This window comes from Rhea pennata, chromosome 23 (genome assembly GCF_028389875.1).
Source record: "Rhea pennata isolate bPtePen1 chromosome 23, bPtePen1.pri, whole genome shotgun sequence".
Lineage (NCBI taxonomy): Eukaryota > Metazoa > Chordata > Aves > Rheiformes > Rheidae > Rhea > Rhea pennata.
The window spans coordinates 7,300,598-7,327,637 of NC_084685.1; the positions used below are offsets into that span (position 1 = coordinate 7,300,598).

Below are 27,040 nucleotides of genomic sequence, written 5' to 3' on the forward strand. Positions count from 1 at the left end.
AAGTTAGTAAATACATCATTATTCTCTGTGACGAGGCCCCTAAACTGATTTAAGACTTACTCCCTCAAAATAGCACTTATATCTCATTCTAAAAAGTTTGTGTGCGTGCGTATCATTGAAAGTTGAGTGACTTAATTTTCTAAGACATACTTGCCACTTTTAAAGTTTTACTGTGATGTATTTGTGGGTAGTGTATTAATTTTTTCCAGCAGGTTCCCTCTGACAGGCATTGTTTTATTTTTGATATGACAAGACACAGTGCTGCACCAGCAACATCTCTAGGTTGAATAATGTTTCTTAACCATCTACGTTCATCCCTACCACGCAGCACAAATGACTGATCCTCTCTGCAGTGCATAAGGGCTAAAAAGTAACAGTGCCCTAAAATATTAATGCTTGCTAATAAAAACATTTTTTTCCCATGAAACAGCAGCATCTAATTTTCAAAGGGGTCCTGGGAACAGTAAACAATTCATACATAGTAAATGGCAAGGTCTGTCATATTAATACATCCTGCACATTCAAATCCTATTCCCACATAATTGCGAGGCAAGTGTAAATTACTTAAATGAATGTTATTTGTGGCAGTGATAGAATCCTCATAAATAATTGTAATTTAACTTCCTGCTGATAATCCTAGGCAATAACTAATTCTTTCAAACACTTAATTCTTCCATTCCAGAGGAATGTTGGGTCTAAGATTATTCCCTATCACTTGCTACTAGATAGGAGTTTTAACTCTTTGTTGAATTAAATCACAAAGCAGAAAATCAGTGTCTAAATCAATTAGAGACAGAGCTTTCCCTTGCTATAAGCAGCAAGTGAAATTCCTTCTGCAAGCCCTCATTTCCGATTTCAAAGCACTGATCATTTGGGCCGCTCTAGTATATTGAAAAAAAAAATCAATGGGGCATTTATTATACACAAATGCATGTTTCTGAAAGCTTGCACATTTGAGTACTGCTCAAGCAAACTTAATGGGATGAGAAGTATTTAAATTCCATACATAGCCTTCTGTCTAAAGAACAAACTCATCTGTAGCCATTTGCTGCAGGTTCATTAACAGTAAAGTCAACTTGTCAGCAGCGTATTTAACAATCAGAAAGCGATATAACAAAAACAAGGTTTGCGTATGGTACAGCCAAGGGTTTCTTTGTTTTTATTTTTGTAATTATTTATTTCTATTAACTAGCCACATAGCTAGTGGAACCTTCTTGGAAAAACAAGCTTTAAAAAGTAGACAACAGCCACTGTAAAGCTGACCAAGCAAATAAAAAGCATTCAAAAGACTTTCACTGGAATGGAGCAAGTATAACCTCTGACTTGGAATAATGAGGAACTATCTCCAGTCAATACTAATTCTCCTCATTCTGAGTTTCCTATCACAGTTTGCATCTCTACATACAAAATTTTACCCTACAGACCACAAATAAGTACCTACCAGAGAGACGATCCCTCGGTTCCAGCAACTTCTAAAACGTCATATCCATCTTCCAGTTGGAAATCCATGAAAACCAGAGCAATAGTGTCTCCAGGTTCAGCTAGAATAGTCCACGTGCAGTCTGCATTATTGCCATACTCCAAAGGAAAATGAGGGCTTGAGATAATTCCACTCTGTCCACGTAATGTCCCTCCACAAGCATCATCAGCTGGAAGACACACAATGGCACATTAGGAGATTTTGTTGAAGTACACAAAGTAGTATGTCAAAAAAAAAAAAATCACGGTAAAGCTTTAAAAGCCTCAATGCTTTTGTAATAGGCTAAAACCTCTCGTTTGTTTGTTTCAAATATTATCCAAAATTGTATTGTTTGGGGGGGAGATTTTTCCACACATTATTAAGAAACAAAGATGCTGAGGGATGCAAAATCCTATTAGGTCATCCAGTCTGTCTTCTTGCAAGTGCTAGCTTATTCCCAACTGTACATTTCCCAGTGATTTGTTCAGACTAATTTTAAACATCCCAAGTGACAGAGCTTCTACCACTTCTCTGGGGAAGCAGCTCCTCAGCCTAAAGCATTTTGCTGTCAGGATGCTATTTCCTCACATGCTCTTGCCTGCGTTCTTTCATGGCAGCTCTTACTCCTAATTAGGAGTCTCCTAGTTGCTTTCTGTAATATCCCTCCCATCCCGTAGACAGCAAGGCAAGAGGAAAACCACAGGGAATTCGAAGACCGAGAAGAAAGAGGGTTTCACAGGCAGCCTCCTTCTCCAACCACAGCAAAGAAGGGGCTTTGGTTTGCCGAGAGCTGAAAGGGTTCCCCTCCAACAGAATATGAATGCACTGAAATGCCCAAACTGAAACACTAAATGTGCCTTTTAGCCAAGAAAGGAGAAAAAGTGAATTTACGCCCCTCCTCCAACCTCACATCCAATATTCACACCTTTCAAATACACTCCCATACTTGGGAATGAAAACTGGGTGTTCTTGAAAGTTATATTTCTACAGAAAGTCAATAAAGCCTGAGCCATTTCCGAATGAGAAAGTGTAGCTAGCTTGGGGGTTGGGGAAGAAGGTAAAAATCTTTTGGAAATGTGTGGTTTAGGATCACAGCTCTGTTCTTCAAAGAACATGCATCTGCTGAAGCACAGCGAGTGTCAGGGTAGATATTCACTGAAGGAGTCATCATTTGCACCCTGCAGTATCTACAGCTCTGACAACTCGTTGCACATGGAGGGCACAGTCTTGACTTCTGCTGAAAAGCAGCCAGAAGGACAAGAGTCTGCACTGGTTTTGGGAACACCTTCAGCATGGAAGTGGCAGTAGGGATTTCCCTGCAGGTGACCACACTCAGTAACTCCCCTCCTGCTCTTGCCAGACAGGGAAAGCAAGTAGTTGCAGCTGTCTTAAACAGCCACTGAGCCTGGCACTTAGCCTGGACCACATTTAACAGAAAATAGCAGATCACTCCACCAACGTGCCTTACTAGTCTTTGGTTCGCCCTGTTCTTTGGAAGAAATTGATGCTGTTGCCAAAATCACAGTGAAAGAAACTTAACCATTTGTTCAACAACCTAACAGTGACGTTTCTGGATTATACCCTGGATCTCCCATTCGCTGAAAGTTCTTCTATTTTACAGTGAGACTTTCACCAGCAGTAGTTGTTAGAGCAATTAAAGGAGGAGGATCTGAGGAAAACACGTGCAGAAGATAAAGAAATCCAAGAATTAATTTGACCAGCGTCAGGGCAGCACATGGCTCTTGCACACCCAGCATCAGCCTGGTGTTTATTTAGAACACAGCTAAGAAAAGCCTGTTAACTTTACAGCTTGTACTACAGAGCAGTATTTCAGACACGTTAATCAAGGAGCTTGGGGCTTTACATTATGAACACGTATTTTTGTGACAAATCATTGGGGGAGGGCGAGAACCCACCACGACACACTCCTCCAAACTGAAATTTAACACAAGTGAGAACCTTTGTGAAATTCAATGGTTCATCGGCTTCCAGGAACAGACAGGAGAATTTGCAGGATAGTAGGCAGGATCTTTTATAGTGCTCAGCTATCAGACCCTTTTCAGGAATTACTGGCTTGTACTATCAGCAGGATTATCAGCAGGGCCGGAACTTGCAGCCTTTAACTCATGAAACTTGAAAGACAAACTAAAACAAACCTCTCATCCACGCCAACTTTTCTTTCTCATGACCATCTGCTATCCAAACGCAGCCAGCCAACCAAACAAGCAGAAGGCCCAGGCACAGACGTGCTTCCCACTGACTGATGGCAAGTGATTGAGATAGGAACACACTAGGCCATTAACTTACTGTTTGTACTACATTAACACGCTACACATGCTGCACTGGCACCTCTAAGCTCTGGGGGAGATCAAGACCCTTTACAACTAGTTCTGTCTCAGAGAGGGAAGCACCTTGCTGAGTACTGCAGAGCTCAAGTACCTTCAAATTTCAACACAATACACGCAAGTGTGTGTCCTCCAGAGAAGGTCCACGCAGAAGAGACAAGAACTGAAAGAATGGCTACTTCCAATCCATCCCTTCCCCACAGAGGGGATGAAAACGCTTTTTTAGAGGATGAGCAGATTCTAGCCACAGAGGATAAGCACAATTCACTAGTTTACTCATATATTAAATATTAATTTCACGCAAATAAGTCCCCCTACAGATACTAAAAAGAAATACACACAAAAAAGATTCTTAGCCAGTGATCTCTCTCAGACCACATGCCTAGCAGCCAGTCAGACAAGGCAAGGTCATTAGCTGCTTCAGCAACGCACAGAGATTTGAAGAAGCAATTTATCCTTAAGAGACATTTCTCTCCAATACGGCAGCTCTCTCCAGCATAATACATTACATTAAAGACTATTGTTGCCTTGCCACTATTGGCCTCAGGCAACAGTCCAAAATACCATTGCAAATAAGGCCCTGCATCACCACCACAAGACACCTGCAAGCAGTCCAGACTCTGCCTGTGAACATCACGTTCTCAGAGGCATGGGTGGTGTTGACCAAACACTTGTTTTTTCACTATGATCACGCATTCACACGGCTCAGTTCTACTAGCCTCCAGATCAAAGCAGTTTTAAAGCAACACGGATTTGGAAGAAGCTATTCCTATGGGCAAGTTCTCAGCCATGCTCACTATTGGGTTCCAGGAAATTTGAGGCAGTATCTGCTATACTAAAATTGTTCTACTACTAGAAGGAATACAAGGAGGTATGGAGAATATGCTAAAGAATTTTAACTCTCAATGCTGTGTTTGTCTTAGAATTCTTAAATAAGGGGCTTATATCTTCTTTGATTGGGCTAAGCTCACTCACAGTAGCTGAAGATCTATGCAAAGGCCTTTTATAAAAGCAGACTGTTTTCAATTTAAAATATTGAAAAAATATTAATTGCAAAAGATATTTAATGCAAAATGTATTCCTTTCCCACCCTACCTCTAAATACATCTTTTCATATGTTTTCAGAGCTTGTTATTCTTAAAACACATTTTAAAATCTTCTGAAATCTTCTAGAACAGCCCTACAATTATTTTGGGCATGGTACAGTCTAAGCAGCTGTTTGAGATATAAGACAGATCACTTTTAATGAGATTATGCATATTTGATATGCTTAAAATGTAGCTTTGCAAATGTTCTCAACTTTTCAGATAGCTTACTGAATTTTTACTCATCCGCCTACCAGAATCATAAACCTATCAGTTCTACTTAAATTCAGCAAACAATCTCGGCAAGACTTCTCTTTCCACATGCATGGATGCGCTTTAGAAAACAGAATCAGAGACGTATCAGGATATTCCTTTGGAACTTCAAGCATAACATCCTGGCTTATCTGAAATTAACTGACCCTAGTGAGGACTGTTCTTCAGTGACCACAGCAAATCCAGAAGATGAGATTCCAAGTGCAGTTGGGGTTCTGCTTCCTGCATACCAATTGTCAAGATAAAAATAGAGCTAGACCTGTAGGACACAGTTTAAGGCCTCATTTAGACTAAATAGCAGGCCTTATTTTATTCTGTGGATACAGAACTGTGCAAAATGGATATGAAGCATAAAATATACATGCAATGGGGAAACTACTCCAGATTATTTTCAGATACATATCGTATAGATGGGACAAAACGGCAATTCCGTGCACAGTTCAGAATCTGAACCAGACTGGCTGAGGACTTAAAGTCCTGAAGGCAAATTGCTGAGTTACACGCTGTCTAGCAGGCAAAGCCAAGCTCCTTTTCTGGGCAGACAGAGCTGCCACCCATTTCTCTGCTGCACTACTTTACAGATCACCACCGAGGTGTCATTTACTGCTGCTCTGCTGCTCCTAGAATGAGATCACTGCAGTTTTAATCCTTCCTGCCACATAAGCAAGAAACATAACTCACTAGAGCAAATTCAGTGCTGAGTGAATTTACAGTCTCCTTTAGCTCAGAGGCCAAGAATCAATTTTGATGTAACTGCTTCCAAAACCACTGGTGAGCTGCAGCACTAGCAGCTTCAACTGGTCTCTGCAAAAAAGTGCTTCAACAAGCCATTTCTTCTGTATGTGGAACTCATTTCTACTTCCCTTGCTCTCCAAGATTATATTTATCCTTTATAAAAACAGTACTTCTAAAATTGAGAGATTTGTAAAGGAACACAGAAAACACCTATGAAGAACAAGCTGCTGGGCCACAGCACTTCTTTGAAGCGTTGCTGTCCTGGCACAGCTAAATTCTAGCTTCTCAAACACATTTGCTTCTTATTCTTCTCTACCATGCATTTCTTTGCATGTTTGATTATTTCATCACACAGACTGCAGCAGAGACAAGGCTTGCACTGTACCCAAAAGGATGCTACAAAGAAAAAGACAAGTACAAAGACAGGAGCATAAAGAAACAGAAGGCTATTGATTAGCACCGTAGGAATTTACACTCCGATTTCAGCACTTGTCTCACACCTCTGCCCTTCTGCTGCAGAGGAGGAGGAGAAGGAGGAAAAGGCATTTCTTTATCAGGCAGAGTTCCCTACACTGCCCTTGGCGGTGACATTAGACATGTCTATTCCCAAGATAGCTGCTCACAAGATTGCAATACTTGCTCTACTAGAGTACATCTTTCATCTTGATTTGTCTAAATTTGATCCTGTAGCGTGACCCACCTCCAGCTTACATTAGAAAAAAGAAGAACATGTACAAGTGTATCTAACAAACTTTCAGCTGGAATTACCACTGAGACAAATTCTTTTTTTTTTTTTTTTTTAACTGATACATTCACACCAGGCACAGGCAGCAACTGTCCTTTAAGTGAAGTTTTTTCTTTATTGTAGCAGGCTATGTTAAAACAGGTCTCAAAATGCTCTCCCAGAAGCTCTTAGGATGCTTTCCACTGTGCATCCACAAAACCACCAACATGCAGTCCTGGGTCAGGATAACATAGGTACGGAACAGTCCAAGTTTATTCAGGGAAGGAGCCTAGAAAAGATCAAGTGGGAGCACAAGCACAAGCACACAATTAACCTAAGGAAGATATTCCCAGTAGAGGCTGTATAAGGCTGTGATCTTGTTTCCCAGCACCGAATATGTTGCTTTGGTCTACTCTAACTCATAAACAAGCTGCAGGTTTAGTTTTGCCTACCTTATAGTGAAGACAATGTATCTGTATAATACAGTTGGCGTTTACATAAACACGGAGCCAGCTGAATAACAGGAACTGTTTCTGAGCGCCACTGCATTTGCCTCGGTTTGAGAAGCCATTCCAGTTACAGTCAGACCTGGGGAAATCACTGAGGTAGTTCCCATGGTCAGATCAACATTCTTCATCTCCTAGCAGCTTCCTGACACTTGGAGCTTTTTGTAAGACTAATGTTTTCTGGTTTCTATTTACAGGTGCTGATTTGTTAATCCCATTCATTGCCATTTTGTTAAAAAAAAATATTTGCCTGGTGCATTCTGCTTTAAAGGAGAAAGAATTCTATAAGATATAGACCAGCTCCCCCATAGTCAGTAGTAGTACCCTAGCAGCACCTTGATAAAGTAAGTTTTGCCTGAGATATCTCAAAGGTTTGACTTGCCAGAAGATGCTACTGCCTGATACACTGGAAACGTACAGTTTCTACTATCTAAATGCAACCAGTCAATCCTACAATTCTCTACACAGGGAAGCATTTCTTTTATTGACTAGTGCAGTATCATCTGAAATTCTGGACCACACGACTGACTGCCTCTACCGGCAGCTACAAATATTGCTTACAACTCTGACTGGTCTTTTAAAAAACTTGCTACAGTATTTGACTGCCTTAAGACACTTATCCTTCAGGATTAATAAGCTACATAGGCCATGAAGATATTTTCTCTATCAAGGAAATATATTCTTCCTCACGTAGCAGTTCTGAAAACATTATTTTTCCTGCAGGACAAGGTGGTAAATCTGTTTGTCAGTACACAAATCTTTTTTGTCCCTTGCAACATCCATAGTCTGTATTAGCACTTTATCATCCAAGCCCAAACATCTGACTGCTGAAAACTCTTAGAGTAGAAGGAGGGCAGCTAGGCAGGCAGGTTTCAAATTCTGCAAGTCAATTCGCAGACTCTTTTTGCTACTTACTTCCTACCTTTCTGGAACAAGATATAGATTCCTGGTTCTTGCTTCCAAGACATTTACTGGAAGTTTTATTAGTAGTCTTGAAGGATCAGGAGCAAATTTATCAAGAAAGGGTGGCTGCCTCTGGGAACCTGTAGACTACGCTGCTATACAAGAGCACCTTAGTAAGCAGCTGGCTTGCTCTGATCAGAGCCATTCACACAGCACTGTTGCAAGCATCAGTCTTCAATATTGCTCTGTTCTGAAGTACATCAGATGCTACCATCATCATTCTTGGATTTAAAATTCAAAACAGAGTTATTACAATTAAAAGCAACTTTGGTAGTACAAGACAAAAATGGATAAAGCTTTGGATTCTCTGAAGGCTAAAATTCAGTGCATGTTTTTTTCCCCCACTTCCAGTGGATTTAGAAGAGACACTTCCCTTTCTTTTTAAAGGTTATAATGAAAACCCTGATTCAAAAGCAACCAATCATAATTGATTATCCTGAAGTGTCAAAGAAAAGGATGCCAGCTGTCACTCTAGTGTCAGTTTGGCTGTATTAACCATTCCTTCAGTGGTGTAACACCCACAGCCCCAAAAAAGTACATAAGCATATAAGAAATATAGTAAGCAGCATGTATTACTGCTGTGTGACTCTTTCAAGAAAGCATTAAGAACACACCAAGCAAACAGTATTTGCTCATTTTAAATTCAAGATTTATGCTACAGCTTGGACCTGCTAATTGATTGCACAAGCAGACAGTCAATAAAAAGAATCAATATAAGATGCTCTACTGAAGTATACAAGGAATTGAGGGGAAAAGACTTCAAGCAGCAGTAACTGTTTTGGTAAAACAACCCATACACTTGTAGTGTTTACAGACTCTCTGGTCCCTTGTGGCCCCAGAGGATTAGCAAGAAGTGCTCTATATTGATAAAGAAATTGAAGTTACCATACCTAAAAGTGCACAAAAGCTGGCCAGCTTTTTGCAGCAAAAGACAAATTTTACCTCCTATACAGCGATCTGCTTCTGAGGCTGCACGCCCTACTGGCAGCATCCGATAGCACATCGGCAGTCTGCATGGACTCAGGTTTCTTTAAAAGTAAGACACTAGAACCACTGCAGAGTCTGCCAGAAGGGAAGTCTGTATGACATGTTGGGGGGGGGGGGGGGAACCTAGTCTCATCTTCTAACATTTGATCTAAAGAAAATTCCATGGTCTTAGGAAGGTGTTTTATCTTGATAGTTAACCCCTCCTCCTCTCCTGTCGTTTTTAACCTTAGGCAGAGAAACTGAAGTTAAAAGTAGTTTGTGCAGCATTTTGAATACTTCAAGTACTTTATAACCTTCCTATTATTCACCCAAATCCTGGCAACTTTAAGGAAACTAATAAAACAGAACCTCAATGTTAAAATGCTTGAAAACTAAACATGTAGTTAAATCAAGCTTACAGCTCATGAAACTTTTTATCAAGCCCAAATAACTCATTAAAATCCTATTCTATTGTGGCTTGTTCCAGATGAAGAGAGGACACTTTACCTCTGCAGAAGGGTAGAGGAAAATCCCAGGAGGCACTGTTTTCCGAATTGGCATGGCATGTGAGCAATGCGTGTCCTTCCAAAAAGAAGCCTGGATTACAGCTATATCTCACTTTGTCTCCAATGCTGAATGTTGTCCCTTGCTGGATCCCATTCTGCAGCCTTCCCGGGTTTCCGCACGTATGACTCGGTAGAACTGCCAAAGAAAGTTGCTTCCAGTTAGGACGATGAGTCATAACATACATATCAAGTGAAGAATCCAGAGAGATGACCGATCTCAATGGCACCCTCCAAGTCTCAAAGTAAACGTATCACTTAAAACGTAAAGAGCAAATAATCTTTAAACTTACCACATTGGACTACATCAGAATTCACTAGGCTAGTTAAGGTTAGCACTAAAGCACCGTATTTGCCGAGTATATATAAAGCAAGCACAACTAATCTCAATCAGTTGAATCACAAAAGTCTACTCTTTCCTGACCTGTTTTCCCAGTTTCTGATCCATAGCATTCCTCTCTCTACACCCTCCCGCAGTTCCAGCCATTTCACATGATTCCAGTTGACTAAAATCCAGGGATTACACTCCTGTTTAAAATACTGCTTCTCAGCAGAGCTTTACCCGGCATCTCACAAAGGCTCCTGCAACAGTAGAACTGTGTTACGCCTTAGAGCCATACAGAAGACAGCAAAACCTATAATTAGCAGCTATTGTCTAGACAAAATGAGCAACATTTCAGTCCATGGGGGTTCATTATCATTCCACTGTACATTTAACCTGGCTTTTAAATAGATATATCCAACTGCATTCCCAAACAATGCAGATGGATGGACCCAGCTCCACTGAAGGCAAAACATATAGTCAAAAGTTTTCATCAGAAATTATTATTTTAATACAAAATGGAAAAGTTGCAAGTAAAATACTGGTAAATCCTACACACTTAACCAATGTCTCTGTATAGCAGCTTCAGAGAAATTAAACAAAATTCTACAAGTTCCCATAAACCAGCCAGAAAGATCTACTCAATTGACGGATTTAGGGCCCAGCATAAAATCCAGCTGAGACAATCAAAAGGCTAACAATGACTTGATCAGCCCTTATGCAGGGTCCTTCATTAAGGCTGAAAGGGAAGACATGACCAAAGCCATGCATAATGATATATCATACGAAACAGAATTTTGTCGGGGCACACACAAAAGCAGATGAGTTTCTAGGAGCAACAGGAGGTCTAGTCTGCAGCTCTGCCAAGAAGAGTAAGAAGAGAAAAATGAGATGCTAGCATACAAGTCACAGCAGAGTAAAATATAACAAAACTTTATAGCCACATGAAATGAAACGTGTTCCTGAACACTGAAACAAAGACACTACCTTTCTGTCCCGGCACGGGACGGTGCTTTAGCAACAGGACTTGACCTCCTCCGCGGAGCCACCAGTGCTGGCCTTGCCCAGCCAGCAGATCAGCTGCCTCCTGGGATTATAGTTCAGGGACTGCAAGAGGCCCCTCTGCAGCAAGTGGACAACATCCCTCATGGTGAGGGCAACGAAAGACTCATTTGTAACACGGGATTAGGCTCCCTGGATCCCAACAGACCACCTTTTCTAGCTAGCCCACTTCCAGATTAAACGTAACCTTACCATCTTGAACTCGATTAATTTTACTGTCACGTGCACCTAGCTCCTGCACTGCTTCTGTTTCCCCTCCCATCCGTCTCCCCAGTCCGCTGCAACCGCGAGCTCCTGCGGCGCAGCCTTTCTCGAGCCCGCGGCCGGTGAGCACCTCCAGCCTCCCCGGAACGCAGCGCTGCCCTTCGCCATGGCCACGCTTCGACAGGCGAAATTTCTTCCCCTTGTTCCCGTCCCCAAAATACTATTTACATCCCTCCAAAAAGCCCCTGCAGTTGGGCAGTTATCTGATCATCAACAATTTTCACATAGAAATATTAATGAGCATGCAGGTTTTGTAAATAGGGAGGATGCTATCAAATATGTCAAATGGCTTGAAAAGCAGCGTAAAACTAATGTTTCATTTTCTGTAATGATACTCAAAACCCCAATTTAATTAAATTACTAATGTCTTTATATATATATGTGTGTGTGTGTGTGTGTGTGTGTATATATATATATATACATATATATATATATATATATGAACCCACTCTTACTTTTATGCTTTCTTCCTTCAAAATTAATGACTGGAACTTTTCTATAAATAAAAATCTATCATTTTTAAAAGTCACTCTCTAACACTAGCTGCTCTCTACTTAATGAACTATGAAGAATCAGACAACCCTGACCTGCATCATATCTTAAAATCACAGTTGAAAAATGGGATCTCATTTAAAAATTCTACTTCATTTGGCTGCATTAACTAATATCGCGTTACAGGACAGACAGTGCACACGTGTCTTTTCGAGGGGAGGCAATATTAACTCCTTGATTACTTTGGATTCAGTGGGGTTGCTGCATGACTCAGTGAGCATTGATTTTTTGAACACTGCTGTGCATCTGCAGAAGGCAAACACGTCTTCAAATCGCTAGCTCCTGCGCAGAAAGAACGGCTTCCAAAGAGCCTGGTCCGACACTCACAGAGTGGTTCAGCCTGAACAGATACAGCCGCCCACAGGATGCCGCGCAGCCAGCCATGCCTTTGAAGCACTTCTGCAGCAGATGGATTTGGCCAACTCCAAAACAAGAGCTAGATGAAGTCCACCTTCCCTTCCAGAGGCAGGGAGCAAAGTCAGAAGACAAAATGCATGTACTTCCTGAGAAAGCACAGCTTCATGATACCCTGACAGCAGATGGTAAGGTAGAAATCCAAGCACCTGAGGTGAACAGCTTGGAGATGCCCTCTCCAGCCCCCTCGGTCAGCATGGGCAGCCAGTGTCTTTGATTGAGCACTGAGTGTGACTTCCTGAGCCAGTGCAACAACCACTGTCACAGCAACAGATTTGTGATTTTATTCCAACATTCCTTACAAGAGATAATATTATTGCTCATACTTGGCTGCCTCTAACAGCCAGACTGATTGCTTGAGAGATTAATAGAACTGTATTATTTACATCAGATGTTGCACAGAATAATATTATTAAAGCTTTATCTTACCCATTTACCAATTCTACCACAGATTAGTAGCACACATTTCCCCTCCCCATCCTCCAAGCTTTGTTCCTGGCAATCAACATAGTATTTTCCAGTGATTGTATGGAAATGAATGCAGCCACAGACCAGACTGGTACAGATGAATAGAAGGTCCTGTTACTCATTTTGTAGCTAAGTCTGTTTCTTTCCATGATGAATATAGAACATTTTATTTTACTTGTCTTGATTTGAACAAGCGCCAAACCATATCCTATTTTATAACAGAAGAAAGGAAAATAGGATTATTTTATTGCAATTGCACCTGCAGAGCTCCTCAACATACCTCAAACATCATTGTCCCAAGCACTACTCAGATACACGGCCCAGGAAAGCTCACTCCCTAAGAGAAGGCAGAGGAATCAGGGTCATGGCATTAAATGGCAGCACAGACAGAAGTGGGACCAGACCTTTACTTAATCTCTGGAGATAAGGTTAGGTGAGCCTTAAGCCACAACTGCCTCACAAAGTGATATGAAGAAGGATGATCTCAGAGCAAGGAGAGAGAAAAAGCATCTTTCTAGCAAGGGACTATAAAGTGTCAGGACACTGGAGAACAACCAAGACTAAAACCATCAAAACATCTATGATAAAACTCTGCAGTTTTCAGCCTATCCTTCAAATTCACTCATTCATCAAAATGAAACTTAGGGCCTCTGATCAATCTCTGCCCACCTTAGCTCTCTTTTGCTCTAAACTCTTCTCTGGTTTTCCTGTTTTTCTTATCTTTCAGTTTGCACCCCTGCATTCTCATCTGGTGGAACATGCACGTGCTCCAGCGATGCTTCCCACACCCCTTGTCCTGGATGCAAGAACAGACCATCTCACTCTGGGAGTAGCATCCAATACTCTGCATGCTACATAGCTTCTATAAGACTTGTCGGAGAGCACTGAAGATCCACTTCCTTTACAGAGCTAGGATTCATAGACTTTCTACTCAGATCCATAGGTACAAGACTAGAGGTCTCCCAAGTTTGCCAGTGAGATGTTTGAAAACGGACAGTTAAAAAAAAGTGAAAGAGAAAACAGTAAGTCTGAGAATCTTCCACCATCTGTTCTTGTGAGCTGCTAAAAAACAGGTGGACCTCTACAGCAAATCAGCTGGAGAAGAGCGAGATCTCCATACCCTTTAACTTACTTTTACCCTCACTTGTTCTTGCCTTTTCCAACAGGCTGCTCACAACTTTTCTGAACCCCATATCCAGGAGCACTACGCTGGAAGTTTTCAAAATCAGCAGCTTTAAAAGCCTAGCACTTGGGAGCTGCCTCTCATCATTCCAGGTCATTCGGAATTAATTAGTAGTTTCGAAGTCATTAGATGTGACTCAACACATCCTTGGACAGCATCCCACCATCAGGAAGCGTTCAGGCTAATTTCATCAGCCTTTCCTAAAACTCCACAGTTCTTTTTGTTGGGAGAAAACAAAGCAGAGGGGCAGAAGTTTGTCATCCTACTCATCACATTGGTATGTTCGAGTTATCATACACATCATTCAGATATATTCAAACAACACAAAAATATTCAAATCTATCCCTAGCTGACTCACCATTCAGGAGAGAAATCTTCACTGTTTCCTATTCAAATTAATCTTGGCTCTCTTTTCTCTTTATATTGCTCGAATATAAAATAACTCCAACATTCAATAGATCCAGTTACTGCATTCCAGTCTATTACCCTATTTACATAGCTAAAAGAAACATTTTTATTGCTTGAATTATCTATGGTGGTTTACGACAGATATTTTAATGCTATTGTTGTTCTAACCTTGAAATCTTATCAAGGAACACAACTTTCACAATACAAGGCCATAATTAGCTCCTCATTCCCAACTAATTTTCATTCCTAATAAAAAAAGAAAAAAGAAAGAGAAAAGAAGAAAGCTATGCCAAAGTAGGCACTTACTAGCTCCTGAATATACCTATTACCGCATGGGATAATTTATAAGTCCCAATAGAAGAATGTTAGCTAGATCAAGCAAAATAAAGAAACCACTGGCCCAGATTAGTTGGCTTGTTCACCTCTACAAGTCCTCATTTCAGAATTAATTTCTCATGTGCTTTTTTTCTAATCCTCTTCCTGTTTTATGCTTCCTGAAATGAGGAGTTGGAAGTCAAGACATCTAAATAAATCAACAGAAAGGTCTCGTCTACCACAGACCCAACTTGGCCGAGCAAGCGCAATGTTTCACTCAGAAGACATTCTGCACTGTATTTGCTACCTTCTGAGAAATTCAAGGAGAGAAGGAGATTAAGGAGAGCTCCACCAGAAAAATCTGGAAAATTAACAGAAACATCTACGCACCACATTGGCAGTGCACCTTTTGCCAGCAAACATGAACTTCAATGGGAGGAGGATACCTATAGATCAATTTTCCCTCCCCTCTTTGCCCATAACTGTTGGGCTAAGTACCACAGGGATACTCTATGACTCTAATATCTTTCATCAGTGTTTTAGTGCAATCTGTTTTAGTTCAGGAGAGTTTTAACCTTCAGAATAAGTGTCCAGTGTATGCTGCAGAAAAGGAAATAAATGGTATCTTTTCCATTCCATTTTATCTTTTTTTTTTTTTTTTTTTTTTGTTATGTCATGATTCATTTCCAGTACAGTCAACAGAGATAAAGCTAAATGGAAACTATTTTCTCCCTCTAATATTTCTTTGTTCACTAAAAAACAGCCAGATAGTTACTTTTTGGATAATAACAGACCAGAATGGTTTACCATCCATCTTACTTGTGGTAGTAGTTTTAGGACTTTTCTGGAAATTCATTTTCAGATTCCAATTTACCTTGCTGCAGCACACTAGAGCAACTTCACCATACCTTCCAAGAGTACCATGCAAGCCAACTGAATGCTACTTTAAAGTTGATTTAATGACCCTCTCCCACTACAGAAATAGCAAGTATTCCAAATATGAAAACAGTCACAATGAGATCCTGAGAACAATCCTGCCCTTCCACCTTTTGCAGTATTTACAGAGTGACCATCAAATATTGGCCTATGCCAGCATCCTACCACATAACCATGTTGGAGATGCTCCTTGTGCCTGTGGCCCAAACAGTGCGTTAAAAACAACTCACTGAGTCCAAGTCAAGACTGTAAACAATCAACAATTTCTGCATTTATCTTCCTGACCTCTTTTGGAAATAACAAATGATTGTGATCTTCATTTGGCAAATTGAGAATGAAGCTAGAAATCAACCGTGTCACACAAAATTCATGAACAGAAGCTCAGTCTCATGAGCTCTAATACAATCTCTGAGACAAACAAGCTTAGATCATTACACTGTGTTTCTCTGTCCTTAAAACATTTACTGAACATGTTGGCCAGAATCAGGCCTCAAAGGTGTTAAACTGTTCCAAGTTCTGTGAAAACACTAAGTTGGGTAGAGGAAAGCTGGTGTTTGCACCCCAACTCTCTCTGCAGTATGGAGGCACAACCTGTGAGATTGAGTTCAGATAGGACATAACCCTCAGGATGCAAAATGGGATGATTAGTGGCAGCAGAATGAATCTAGCCCCTTCATTTTATATATATACATACTATATATCTATGTATGTATATATAATATATGCACATACACACACACATCATTTTTATTTCCCTTAACTAATCAAATGACAATTGCTTCCTGTAATCACCTGGTTGTTACCAGCAGGATTAGGACAGCAGGCTTTTTAAATCATCCTTTTCTAAAGAGGCAGATTTTTCAGGAGGAGCTGGGAAGGCAAGAAGTCCTCAAAGATAACTGGAGGGATTAATGATAAATTGCAGATACCTTAAGGTATCTCCAGAGATGCAGCAAGCAGAGTTCCTTAACATTTGGGACTTTAAGCTGCTCATTATTTTTACTCGTAAATAATTGTCACTACTTCCTGAGCTCAGACGCCTAGCAAGAATGAAAATAAAGCAACTGAAACATGGGTTCAAAAATGTATTACTAGACCTCAAAGACCACCACCATGCTGGCAATTGCTCAGACAGAGGCAGATGCTTAGTTTCCAGAGCCAGAGGTCCTTGCACACAAGCCCAAACCGAGATGCTCTCCTGAATCAGAGCCTAATCAGCAGGCACTCGAGGATGTGCTCATCTTCATGAACATGCTCCAGTCCTGCTGCTTTTCAGAGTGACGACACTTGAACACAAGCTTAATTTAAAGCATGTGATTAAGTGTTTTGCTTAGCAGGAATAGATTTAAGTGCAAGTTTAAAGCTTCACTGAACTGGCATTTAACAGCTGCAGAGTAACCTGAAAAATTCCTCAGGGATGTGGGTGGTTTTACATTTGTTTGCTCTCTTCCTCCCTGAACTAAGCTAAACTTTCCAAAGGAAACAAAGAGAGCTGCATCTTTTTATGGTATAAGAGAGACACCAGAAAAAAGAAAAAGCAATACTGAGGTAGATATCTGCACCAGATGACAACTTGAGGGTCCAAACACCAGCAGATTTAAGAAATGCAGTCTCAGACAGTTCACCTGCCAAACCAGATTAAGCACCTCACACCTTTGGGCACATGAAGACCAAAAGTCAGGCATCAGTGTGAAAAAAGGGTGTCAGGTCTGGAAACCCAGCTCCAAACTGATTCCATCCAGACACTGGGTGCCAGTGTTGATCCACTCTGTATTTTGCTGGAAAGTGTCCCTTGACAAGGAACTTGCTTTGTTCTATTTAAAATAAATAAATAAATAAAGCCTTTTCCAACTTGAGAGGCTACGTTGCGTGTCTACTTACCGATCCTCTCCAGCTATTGGCTGATTACCCAGGAACAGGAACCGCAACCAACTACATTTGTTTTAATAAATATTTCACAGTAGAGAAAAGGCTTTCACCACAACATACCATTTCTAGTTGCTGGGTTTTTGCACCGCTTCTCCGGAAGCGGCAGCGCCTGCCTGGCGGGAAGCTTCCCGGCGCAGCGTGGCGCGTGGCCCTGGGCTGCCGCAGCTCTAACCGGCCCCGGGCGGGCTCCGAGCTCCCACGCAGACCCGCTGAGGCCTCCCAGCACCGTCGCGGCCAGCTTGGTTTCATTTCTGCTGTCAGCTCCCACGCACCTTTCCCCATCCTTGCTCCCGACTTTCAGGGGCCTTTGGCGAGCCTGGTGCGAGCAGCGGCCGCGCTGCTCCTGCTCCGACCCACAGCCCAGCCTGCTTCCTAAGCACACCAAATCTGGTTAGTCCACTACCACCCCGAGGTGACCGCGGGAATAAGCTCCCACCCCGCTGGAGGAGCAGCAATACCTGTGCTGCACAGCTTCCGATTGCTCTGGCTCCGCCTGGATCGCCCCTCAGAACAACCCTGGACAACAGCAGCTTTAGAAAGCTAGCATGTTCTCCTGTTTCCACTGCCTTCATAATTTATCGCCTCTAATTTATTCCCTCTGATGGTTAGCTTTTCTGTGCTTCTTTAGGAAGTATCACAAGGCTGCTTAATGCTATGCACGGCCAACGCCCCAGGCATAGTTTTAACTAGGACGTAAACTTTACAGAGCTGTACATTAACTAAATATCAAACCAGTGATATCACACAGTTCATATGGGAATGCACTTGAAAATAGGAAAGGTGAAATATTATACCACTGCATAGAAGAGTCATTAATATAAGAGCAACCAGGAACACCGAGCTCATGGCGCAGACACCTCTTATCAAGATACAGAAAGTAAATAAATTTCAAGGAAGGGGCCAAGATTCTGAGCTGTCTCTGAGCTCTCACAGAAATTAGGCAGTTTTGCACCTGGCACTGGAGAGATGAATTATTAATTTGTGGTCATAACTGATCAAAAAATCTAGAAAGTAATTTTATCCTCTTCACTGAAAACAAAGCTAAGAATCTAACTTTGTCCTTAAAACATGCCTGGGGCTCAGTCCTGTTTCCTAAATTCACAGGTGCCCATCTTGCAAAATTTGCCACAAGCATAATTTTGCAAGCTATGCAGTTACATGTACTCATCTCAGAGAACAAGTTCTGAGTCCCACATGGGAGCTCCTCGACAACTGAAGATATTCAGGAGCAGGAAGACAAAGAGCTTATTTTGTTTTAAAATCTTCTGTCTGTTACTCAAATTTGGATGCTGCAGATCTGGCTGCTCAGACCTGCCCCTTCTTTTTATACATACATTTCAAGCTACTTAACAAACCTTAAGATGACATTTATACAAGTTATGGATTAAGGGAGGCAGAGAAGGTGAAAGGGGACATGCCCTTAAGATTTTCTTAGACTGATCTGAGGCAGGGGGAAATCACATCACACTCAGTACTCGAAGGGGGGAGGGGGGGGGAAGGTCAAAACTTACTCTTGAGAATAAGAGCTGAGAATCTTCTCAGATAACCAGGCACTGCAATAAAGTGGCTAAAATTGCCTTTTACATACCCTAAAGTCAACCACAAGGGATCTCTCCAGAGGCTACTCAGATTCACCTACAGTCAGTCTCCTTCAGTTTCTGTCTGCAGTGGTTAAAAAGAAGAACAATAGCCAAAACTCATAGCTTGAGATTTCACAGTGGATGTGACAGAAACACTTTACTAAAAGTACAATACTGGAGCAGGCTGCCCAAAGACTATGCAGAATCTCTGTCCTCAGAGTTTTTCAAGATTCAACTAGACAAAGCACCAAGGACCCCGTCTAGTGCGGGCACTGCCCCGGCTTTGAGCGAGAGGTTTCACCAGGGATCTTCAAGGCTTCTCCAGGCGTCTGAAAAATCTACTGTAGCACTGAAAAGTGTAAATGGAGGCAGGGACTGGGTGTTTGGGCTGGTTGCCTCAAACTTGGTGTGAAAGATATTTTTGATAGTAGTTCTACACCAATGAAAGACCAGCAACTTGCAGCTTCTCACCTTCAAGATATTAAAGTACTCTAAGTCTTTCCACCCTCAGTCAAATTCCATTTCTTTATCAAAATACAGGCAGATACAAGATGGTAACTGCTACATAGGCATTATGGCTTCTTCAGAGATGTAATGTCTCACAAGAATGAGTGTCTGTGAGCAAGGAAGGAGAAGGGAAAAGCAGATTCCTCCACTCAGTAGCTAGATATCAGAAAATAAGGGAAAACACAACCATTAAAACACTTCTGAAGCAGTGCTACTAAGAGTAGGGTTTAACCTGATTTCTAAATGATGACAAAAGCTTCATTTCTTTTCCCATACAACTTTCATGACCATCAGCCAATATAATGAGTTCCTCCTACAAGCTTCGTAATCAACGATGATCAAGCATAGAAGATCAATCCTATTCAGTATCCAGAATGACACAAAGAACACTAGGATTCACTGCTGTGAAAAGGAGAACAACTACTGCTTCTAGATTTATTACTACATCTCAAAAATACCACCATGCACATAGAGAACTGAAGTGCACAAATACATACACTGCTTTCTTCCTCAAATAAGTTTTTCTTCAAGTGGTATAAAGGCTAGTCGCTTGATGTAAACATCTTGTGTTCGAGTTGGAAGGTGACTTGCCTGTCACTTCTGTGCATGTGGCTTGAAGAACGTGGGTGTAATGTCATGCACTTTTTAGACAAGACATGGATGAATTGCACTGCATGTCTTTTATCAGCTGCCACCCCAATGTAAGACATGCCCTACAGGGACACTTTCAGCCTGCTTGCCGATTTAGATTGCTAACGTTCCCTTTGAGACCTTTGCACTGGCATATATACTTGAGAGGGAGGGTGAAATATTCAGCTATCTTGTGTAACTGCAGTGGCAGCTGACCATCACGAAAAACAAAATCTAACAGCTGTTCTTGCCATCGTTAGTGTCGGCACCCAGTTCTAGTTACCCTGAATAAGCATCACCTTCTAGTTAAGGAAAAGAAAATGAGGGATGAGGGGAACTTGGACAGACCATCTATCACAGGCTGAATGCCTCTGGCCTTCCATTTTACTCATTAGTAAAAGGGGAAAAAAATAATGTCCTTCACTCATCTCTCCAAGGGAAAGATTGTGAAGCTTAACTCAAACAGTAGGGCCACAGCCATCCAGAGACACTCCTCTTAAGTTAATCTGAAGTAACGTGATGGTACAAACACTTCAAGGAGACCTTGAATATATCAGAAATTGATGTAAAGAGGTTACAAATGAAAAATCCATATACACATGCTTCAAGAATAGCATCTATTGTATAAATATTGTCATGGAAACAAGACACAAAGACTTACTTAAAGGACATTCAGAGGAATGGAGATTAATGGAAAGAGAAAGGACCAAGACCGAACCTAGAAAAGAAGATACCTCAAGATCTCAAAGCTGGCCTGAATCTTGTTCAACTACAAAGGGCAAACCTGTGTATCATTTAAATTTGATATAACTGATACATTAAAGCTGAATGCTTTGGCCTTAGTAATACAAACCTACACTGAGGAAGTTCATATTGAAAGACCTCAAAAGTAACCACAAAAATGTTGTGTTAGGTTCCCACATATGCCACTACCTTGCAATATGCCTTCACTTCTGTGAAAAGGTAGCAAAGTGAGGTATTTCTGGAGTACACTGAAACCCCTGGATGAAAGGATACTGTGCTTCAGGAACAGCAGCAGCATACACACACACGGAAATAAAGGGGGGGAGGGGGGGGAGAGGGAGCACTTTAGGTGAGCAGTCATCATTGAACAAGTCAAAAATAATTTCTTCTATTTTTCCTCAACAAAATCCACACCATCACTTTTATAATTATGCTCTTTATATGCAACATGTATGTTTAAGCCCTCTCTACTCTTCATAACAAACCGTTCTTAAACTTCAAATGAATATAGGAAGTAACCACACACTTTCACATCTCTACTAGACACTACAGCTGCTGAGATGAAGGCAGAAGAGCCACATCTGTTCATTACGGATGTTTCCCTTAACCCATCTACCACAGGAGCCACAGAGAATAATTCTCAACTTCTGTGACCTTCAGTTTATGCTTTGAATATCTACCATTAGGAAAACACTAAACCTTAATGTGAACAATATTCAGCTCTTGAACCCTTCAAATGGCAAAACTCATCCAGGGAAAGCACAGAGGTTCAATCCCTTCAAATTCTCACACTGGAAAAATAAATTTACACTGCACATACTTGATGCGCAATTCAGTTTTATAAAAGAAAAACCTTTCATCTCTGGAGCTATGTATCAGGCACATGGAAGGGAAACAATAGGAAGCCAAAGTAACACTGGAGTGGAAAAAATAGGGCCCTTGTTAAAGATTGATTAGGGGAGGCAACACATAAGCCTCATTCAGCAACAGCTAGCTAAAGCTTTCAAGAGATTCATGCAGTGGACTTTCCTGTGACTGCTGCTGCAGACTTCACTCTACTGGCAGTGCTGAAGCAGATATTTTTAGACTAAAACCCTTTATGTGCTGTTCATCTTATTACTGCTTCATTCCATTCATTATATTTTTAATCATGTCCAAACAACTGAGCTATTAAATAAATTCCAAAGCAGCACAGCAGGCTGTGGCTTAAGCAAGCTAAAGATCAGAGCAGCAGGAGAGAAAGGCTACTTTGGCTGCGGATTAAACCTTCCCATTCTTAAAAGGCACAAAGCAACCGCTGGACTCAACCGCCGCAGATTCAGGACCACGGTTATTTCTCAGCCCTGTCTCCTGCTGACATCTTAAAAAACATTCAGGACATGATTTACTTTATAAAAGTTTCCGACACCGCACAAAGAGAAAGTTATATAAGTATCCTTTCAGTACTGAACTTCACACTGCAGAATGCCTTTGTGGGCCTCCGCGAGAGCACCAGTTAAGCCTCCATCTGTACCCTGCGCCGCTTGAAGCTTTCCAGGCTTCTAAACACCACCAGCATCTTGTAAGCTGCCTTTGAAGGGAGAAACTCTACACTGCTGTGACCACAAAGACAACACTACTGCAAACCTTCACCACTTACCAAGGAAAGCCAGAAGACTCTCTAATGGTGTTCTGAAGACATTCACCCACCTGCTTTTGTAAGTGAGGAAAGATTTTACTGAAATCAGGGAAGATGTTGTGCCACAAGCCAGAAGGGAACCAACATCACACATGAGAAAAACAGAAAAAAAATACTGCTGTCCTACAGCACATTTCTTTCTGACTTCATCAGACAAACCCCATGGAGGCAACAGATGTGTTTCCCTTCTTATGACTCCAATATTTGGGAGAGTCTGTCAGCAAAGTAAGAACATTTAAAATCTGTGATCCTACTGATACATCACAGGTCTTGTTGTTTTATGCTAGTACTGAGGTCCACGCATCTATTAAACAACTAAAGGATGGGGGGGGGAAGTATTTCATAAACAAGGACAAAGCAAGCTTTCCAAGTTACAGGATCTCACCCACTGGCCAGTCCTGTCCCACCTCAATTTCTCACCCTTCCAGGACAAGTAAACTAACACACAATTAGTTCTTTTCAAGAGTTTGTGCTCCACAGGCTAGCCAGCACTTTAACCCAATAACCACCCCCCAACACACTGCCTCTTCCAACTCAGTGCACCAGACTTCTGAAGAGGATTATTTCTACCAGAGAAACTAAATTCCACCAGGTTTTTGTCCCTAAGCAGAAAATCTTTGCTTTTGATCCAAGGCTTCGAAACTCCATCCACACACAGCTATGTTTCTTCCCCAGATCCTTCCCCCCGTATCCTTGCTGACAAGGCAGGTCCCACATCAGTGTCCCATGAGCTTCTCATCACCTGCAGAGCATGGTGGGGGCTTGGACCAGCAGCATGGGAACGCTGCTGCCAAACGCAGCCCGGCAGCCAACGGAGTATGGCTCAAGTTGGAATTACACACTGTTAGCCAGGAAAATTTCAGCTACGAAGAAGTTACTAGCACTGGCAAGATACTGGAAGCATCCTATAGTATGCAGACACTCCACTAGAAGTTTAAGAACATGTAGCATTTATATAATATTTTCTATGTTCAATGTCTAAATGATTTAGGCATTACCTGGAGCTCAGGGGCCTCATCAGCCTGTCTGGAACTCTGTTTAGAAGTAGTTCTCATGGGATTTCTGATATTAGATGCTTCATTTGTGCCAGAAATACCATAAAAATAGATCTAATTTAGGGGGTATCACAGCATGCATGCTTTCATCAAAACCTGCATTCTCAAAAGAATAACATATATTTTTTCCCAACCTCTAGGAAGTCTTTTTAATTCAATTTCTACACAAAAAGAGTGTGATGGTCCTTATTTTATCCAAGACACTTGTCTACTCTCAGCACTATAGTCTGAATCAAAAATTTCTAAGGAGAATTAATGGCTATCATTTCTGCACACACAGTTGCACCAGGCTTTGTTGTGCTTTGATTCAATGCACTTTCAGCAAGATAGATTTTCCTGTAAAGTACAAAAAATTACAACTGGTTTGCCCACTGAGAATCTGCTTATATATAATTACATGTTTGGAACAAGAACTGTAACTTCATAAACTTTTTATTTTCACCAACTTCCTTTCCCTGGCATTGAAGTTCAGAGGGAATAGAAAATGCATGAACTTCTTAATAAAGCCATGGTTTTTCACTTATAAAGATAACCTGATACAACTATAAACACAGCTCCCCATACCCAGCAGCCAAACTACAGTATAATGGAGCTGGCAGGAAGGGGAGGCTTAATTTTTAGAGACTTTATCCTGCTCTTAGCGCAGCACTTTTGCCGGAGAGAAGGGTGAGGATGGAGAGTGCTACAGCAGATGCTGTCCCAGAGCCCACTGCCTAGACCCCGGTCTCCACAGGACAAAATATACGCTGCCCAATAGATGGGATTTGTGGCCTATCTACAGTAAATTTTAGACTAGCCAGATCAGAATGTTTCAGTCAAAGTATGCATATGTTGCCAAACATTTTGCCTCTATTTGTCCTTTCACAGTCTTTAAGTTCATCCCTTTGATTCCTGCAGGAGGCACGGGACCCGAAAGGGCACACGTCTACCACAGAGCGCACGGTTCAGCACACGACATCCAAACCCATCGAGCACTGGGAGCTGCGTAGCCACGGCAGAGCCGAGAACATCTGCAGGAACGCCCCAGCTAAGCTATCTCCGCACAGCACAGCATTGACGTGCTCTTTATATGTCACTTGCTGCATAATTTTGTTGGTATTTTTTAACAGGAAAAAAAACGATTTAGGCCTTATAACCTTGCAGATCCATTTAAGCAAAAAAGATAGTAACTTGAGTTTTATCTTGTACACCAACAGAATTATCAACTACATTTCAAATGCTGAATCTTTTCCCAGTGCTGATGTCAGAAGCAGAGAGCAAGAGCTTAGTTTAGCTTAGTTTCTAGATCCCAGGTTGAGCACAGCATTGACAGCTAGAAAAATAATCTTTTGATATGCAAACTGAGCCATTGATCGGGAAGTCATTGAGAGAGAATGAATTATATAATTTTTAGTCACTTTTCCCAGCTACAAGTGCATTTTTATAGTCTTCATAAGCTAAACAAACGAAATGGCAGTCTGTCATTTCACACAGCAGCTTTCAAGGGCCTGTGTTAGCTGGGTCACGATCCTCCCACAGCCAGCACGGCAGCAGCACGGGCACAGCCCCCCCGGCTTGGCTGGAAGGGCCGTTCCCCAGAGCTTGGGAGCTGCCTGTGAAACCTGGCCGGGCCCTTTAGACCGCCACTGCTGGCAGGACACAAGCTCTGCACTGGGCCACGGTGCTGCCCACTTCCAGGATTACGTTTCCAAATGCAAACCACCGGGTACTCTTACAGGTCTATACTGACCAAGACACTAACGTTTTGGCATTCTGGGAGCCCGCTCAACTCTAGTAAAGCATGCTGGGACAAAATTTCAGGGTTTTTTTTTGTCTCATCCTCTGCATACTCAGAGCACAAACATTCATGAGTGATTTGTACTCTAAGCAAGCTGAGTCTAGGCACTTTTGTGTTCATCCTCATAACCTCAGTATATATCTCTTGATATCCGGTTTGGTCCAGCTGGATCATAAAAACCTGATTTTCCCCATTTTGGACAAAGAGAAATAGCTTGCATCAACACTGCTGTTTTGCTAACCCAAAGCAAACATGATCCCACTACCATGAGATGGGTAATTGGTTCATATGGTTATAAAAAGACTGCATAAAACAGTATGAAGGACATTCAAGTCAAAGTCAACGTCATGGTTTTGGCTCAGTCCTTGTCTCTAGAGACAAGCTTGATCTTGCAAAACCTCCATCCTTACCAATCTCAGGGAACACTACAATCCAAGCTGCATCACACTCACTTCTGACCGCTCGGTTTCCACCAGCCCTCTTATGTCTTCAAGTCATCATGAAAACAGAAAGATAAATGAATATGCTGGAAGATGGTTTAGAAAAAACACGCCCCAAAAGCAAGCACAGACAACTTGGTCATACATTCACAACAGAGCACAACTACTAAAGAGATCACACAAAGGACAACAAAGTGGAAAGTTATGAGTCGTGGAGTGGGAGATTAGTTGTATTTCAGAAATTACAAAATACATAAATAAGCATATGAAGGACTAATGTTTAAAATCATCGGACAAACAACAAGGATAAATGTTCAGAAGCTAACACTTCTTGCAGCAATTAGCTTTAATGGATTATTTGGAACCCATGTTTTTATGCTTTTTATACCCACCTCTTTCTTTACTTGAGCTTTTGTACTAAACTGAAAATATCTAGGCATCCCTACTGTTTGTGCAAGTAAGGACAGAACTGCCAAATTTCCCACCCTCCATGCTCAGCCGCTTATTATCAAGACTAGAGGCCACAACAGTAGCAAAGCAATGTCTATTTATAGCTATTTGGAAGAAAGATCTGTTCTGAATGAACGAGCTCACATTTTTCCCAGTTAGAAGTATATGTGAAGAGCTGAGGACCTTAAGCTTTAGAGATGGAAGAGACAAAAATGAATCTAGTAACAAAGACTATGCTTTTCCTCCTTGTTTTGAGGTATCTGAGCAGAGTAAAGAATGAGAAAATGATTTAGGGTGTTGGCAGGAATATAAACAAATAAATTTTGAAAATAAATTTTTGGCAGCATTTTCAGGACTGGCATCTCTACTTAAATGGGACTATACGTGTACATGTGCCTGGAAACGTATCTATATTAAGACATACATAGCAGCCTTTTGGTTTGTAGACAAGACGGCAAGGCTCCAAAATATATTTGTGGCAAGTAATTTCTCATCTGGAATCTCTACTCCCCAACACAGAAGTATCTGAATATGAAAATCTGCCTCACTGGGGAAGAATCAAATCCACATCTGGATTTAAATCAATGTTATTAAAAGTATTCATAGCTAAAATTATAAATTTATTTTTTAATCTTAGCAAACATCATGCATAAACTGCTTTTGGCTTTGAAACTGGCTGAAAAATCGGAAATCAAGAAACAGCTAGA

The 27,040-nt window shown here is 41.4% G+C and overlaps 1 protein-coding gene across 1 annotated transcript in view; it reads right to left on the reverse strand.

Annotated features, from left to right (window-relative positions):
* The window catches only part of CSMD2 (CUB and Sushi multiple domains 2), a 325,353-nt gene that overhangs the window by 228,090 nt on the left and 70,223 nt on the right, over positions 1 to 27,040 (reverse strand). Inside the window, exons 4-5 of the mRNA XM_062593772.1 lie at positions 9,564 to 9,758; positions 1,442 to 1,649 (exon numbers count right to left, since the gene is read on the reverse strand). Of these exons, the coding sequence (XP_062449756.1) occupies positions 1,442 to 1,649; positions 9,564 to 9,758 (403 nt within the window). The remainder of the gene's footprint in view (positions 1 to 1,441; positions 1,650 to 9,563; positions 9,759 to 27,040) is intronic.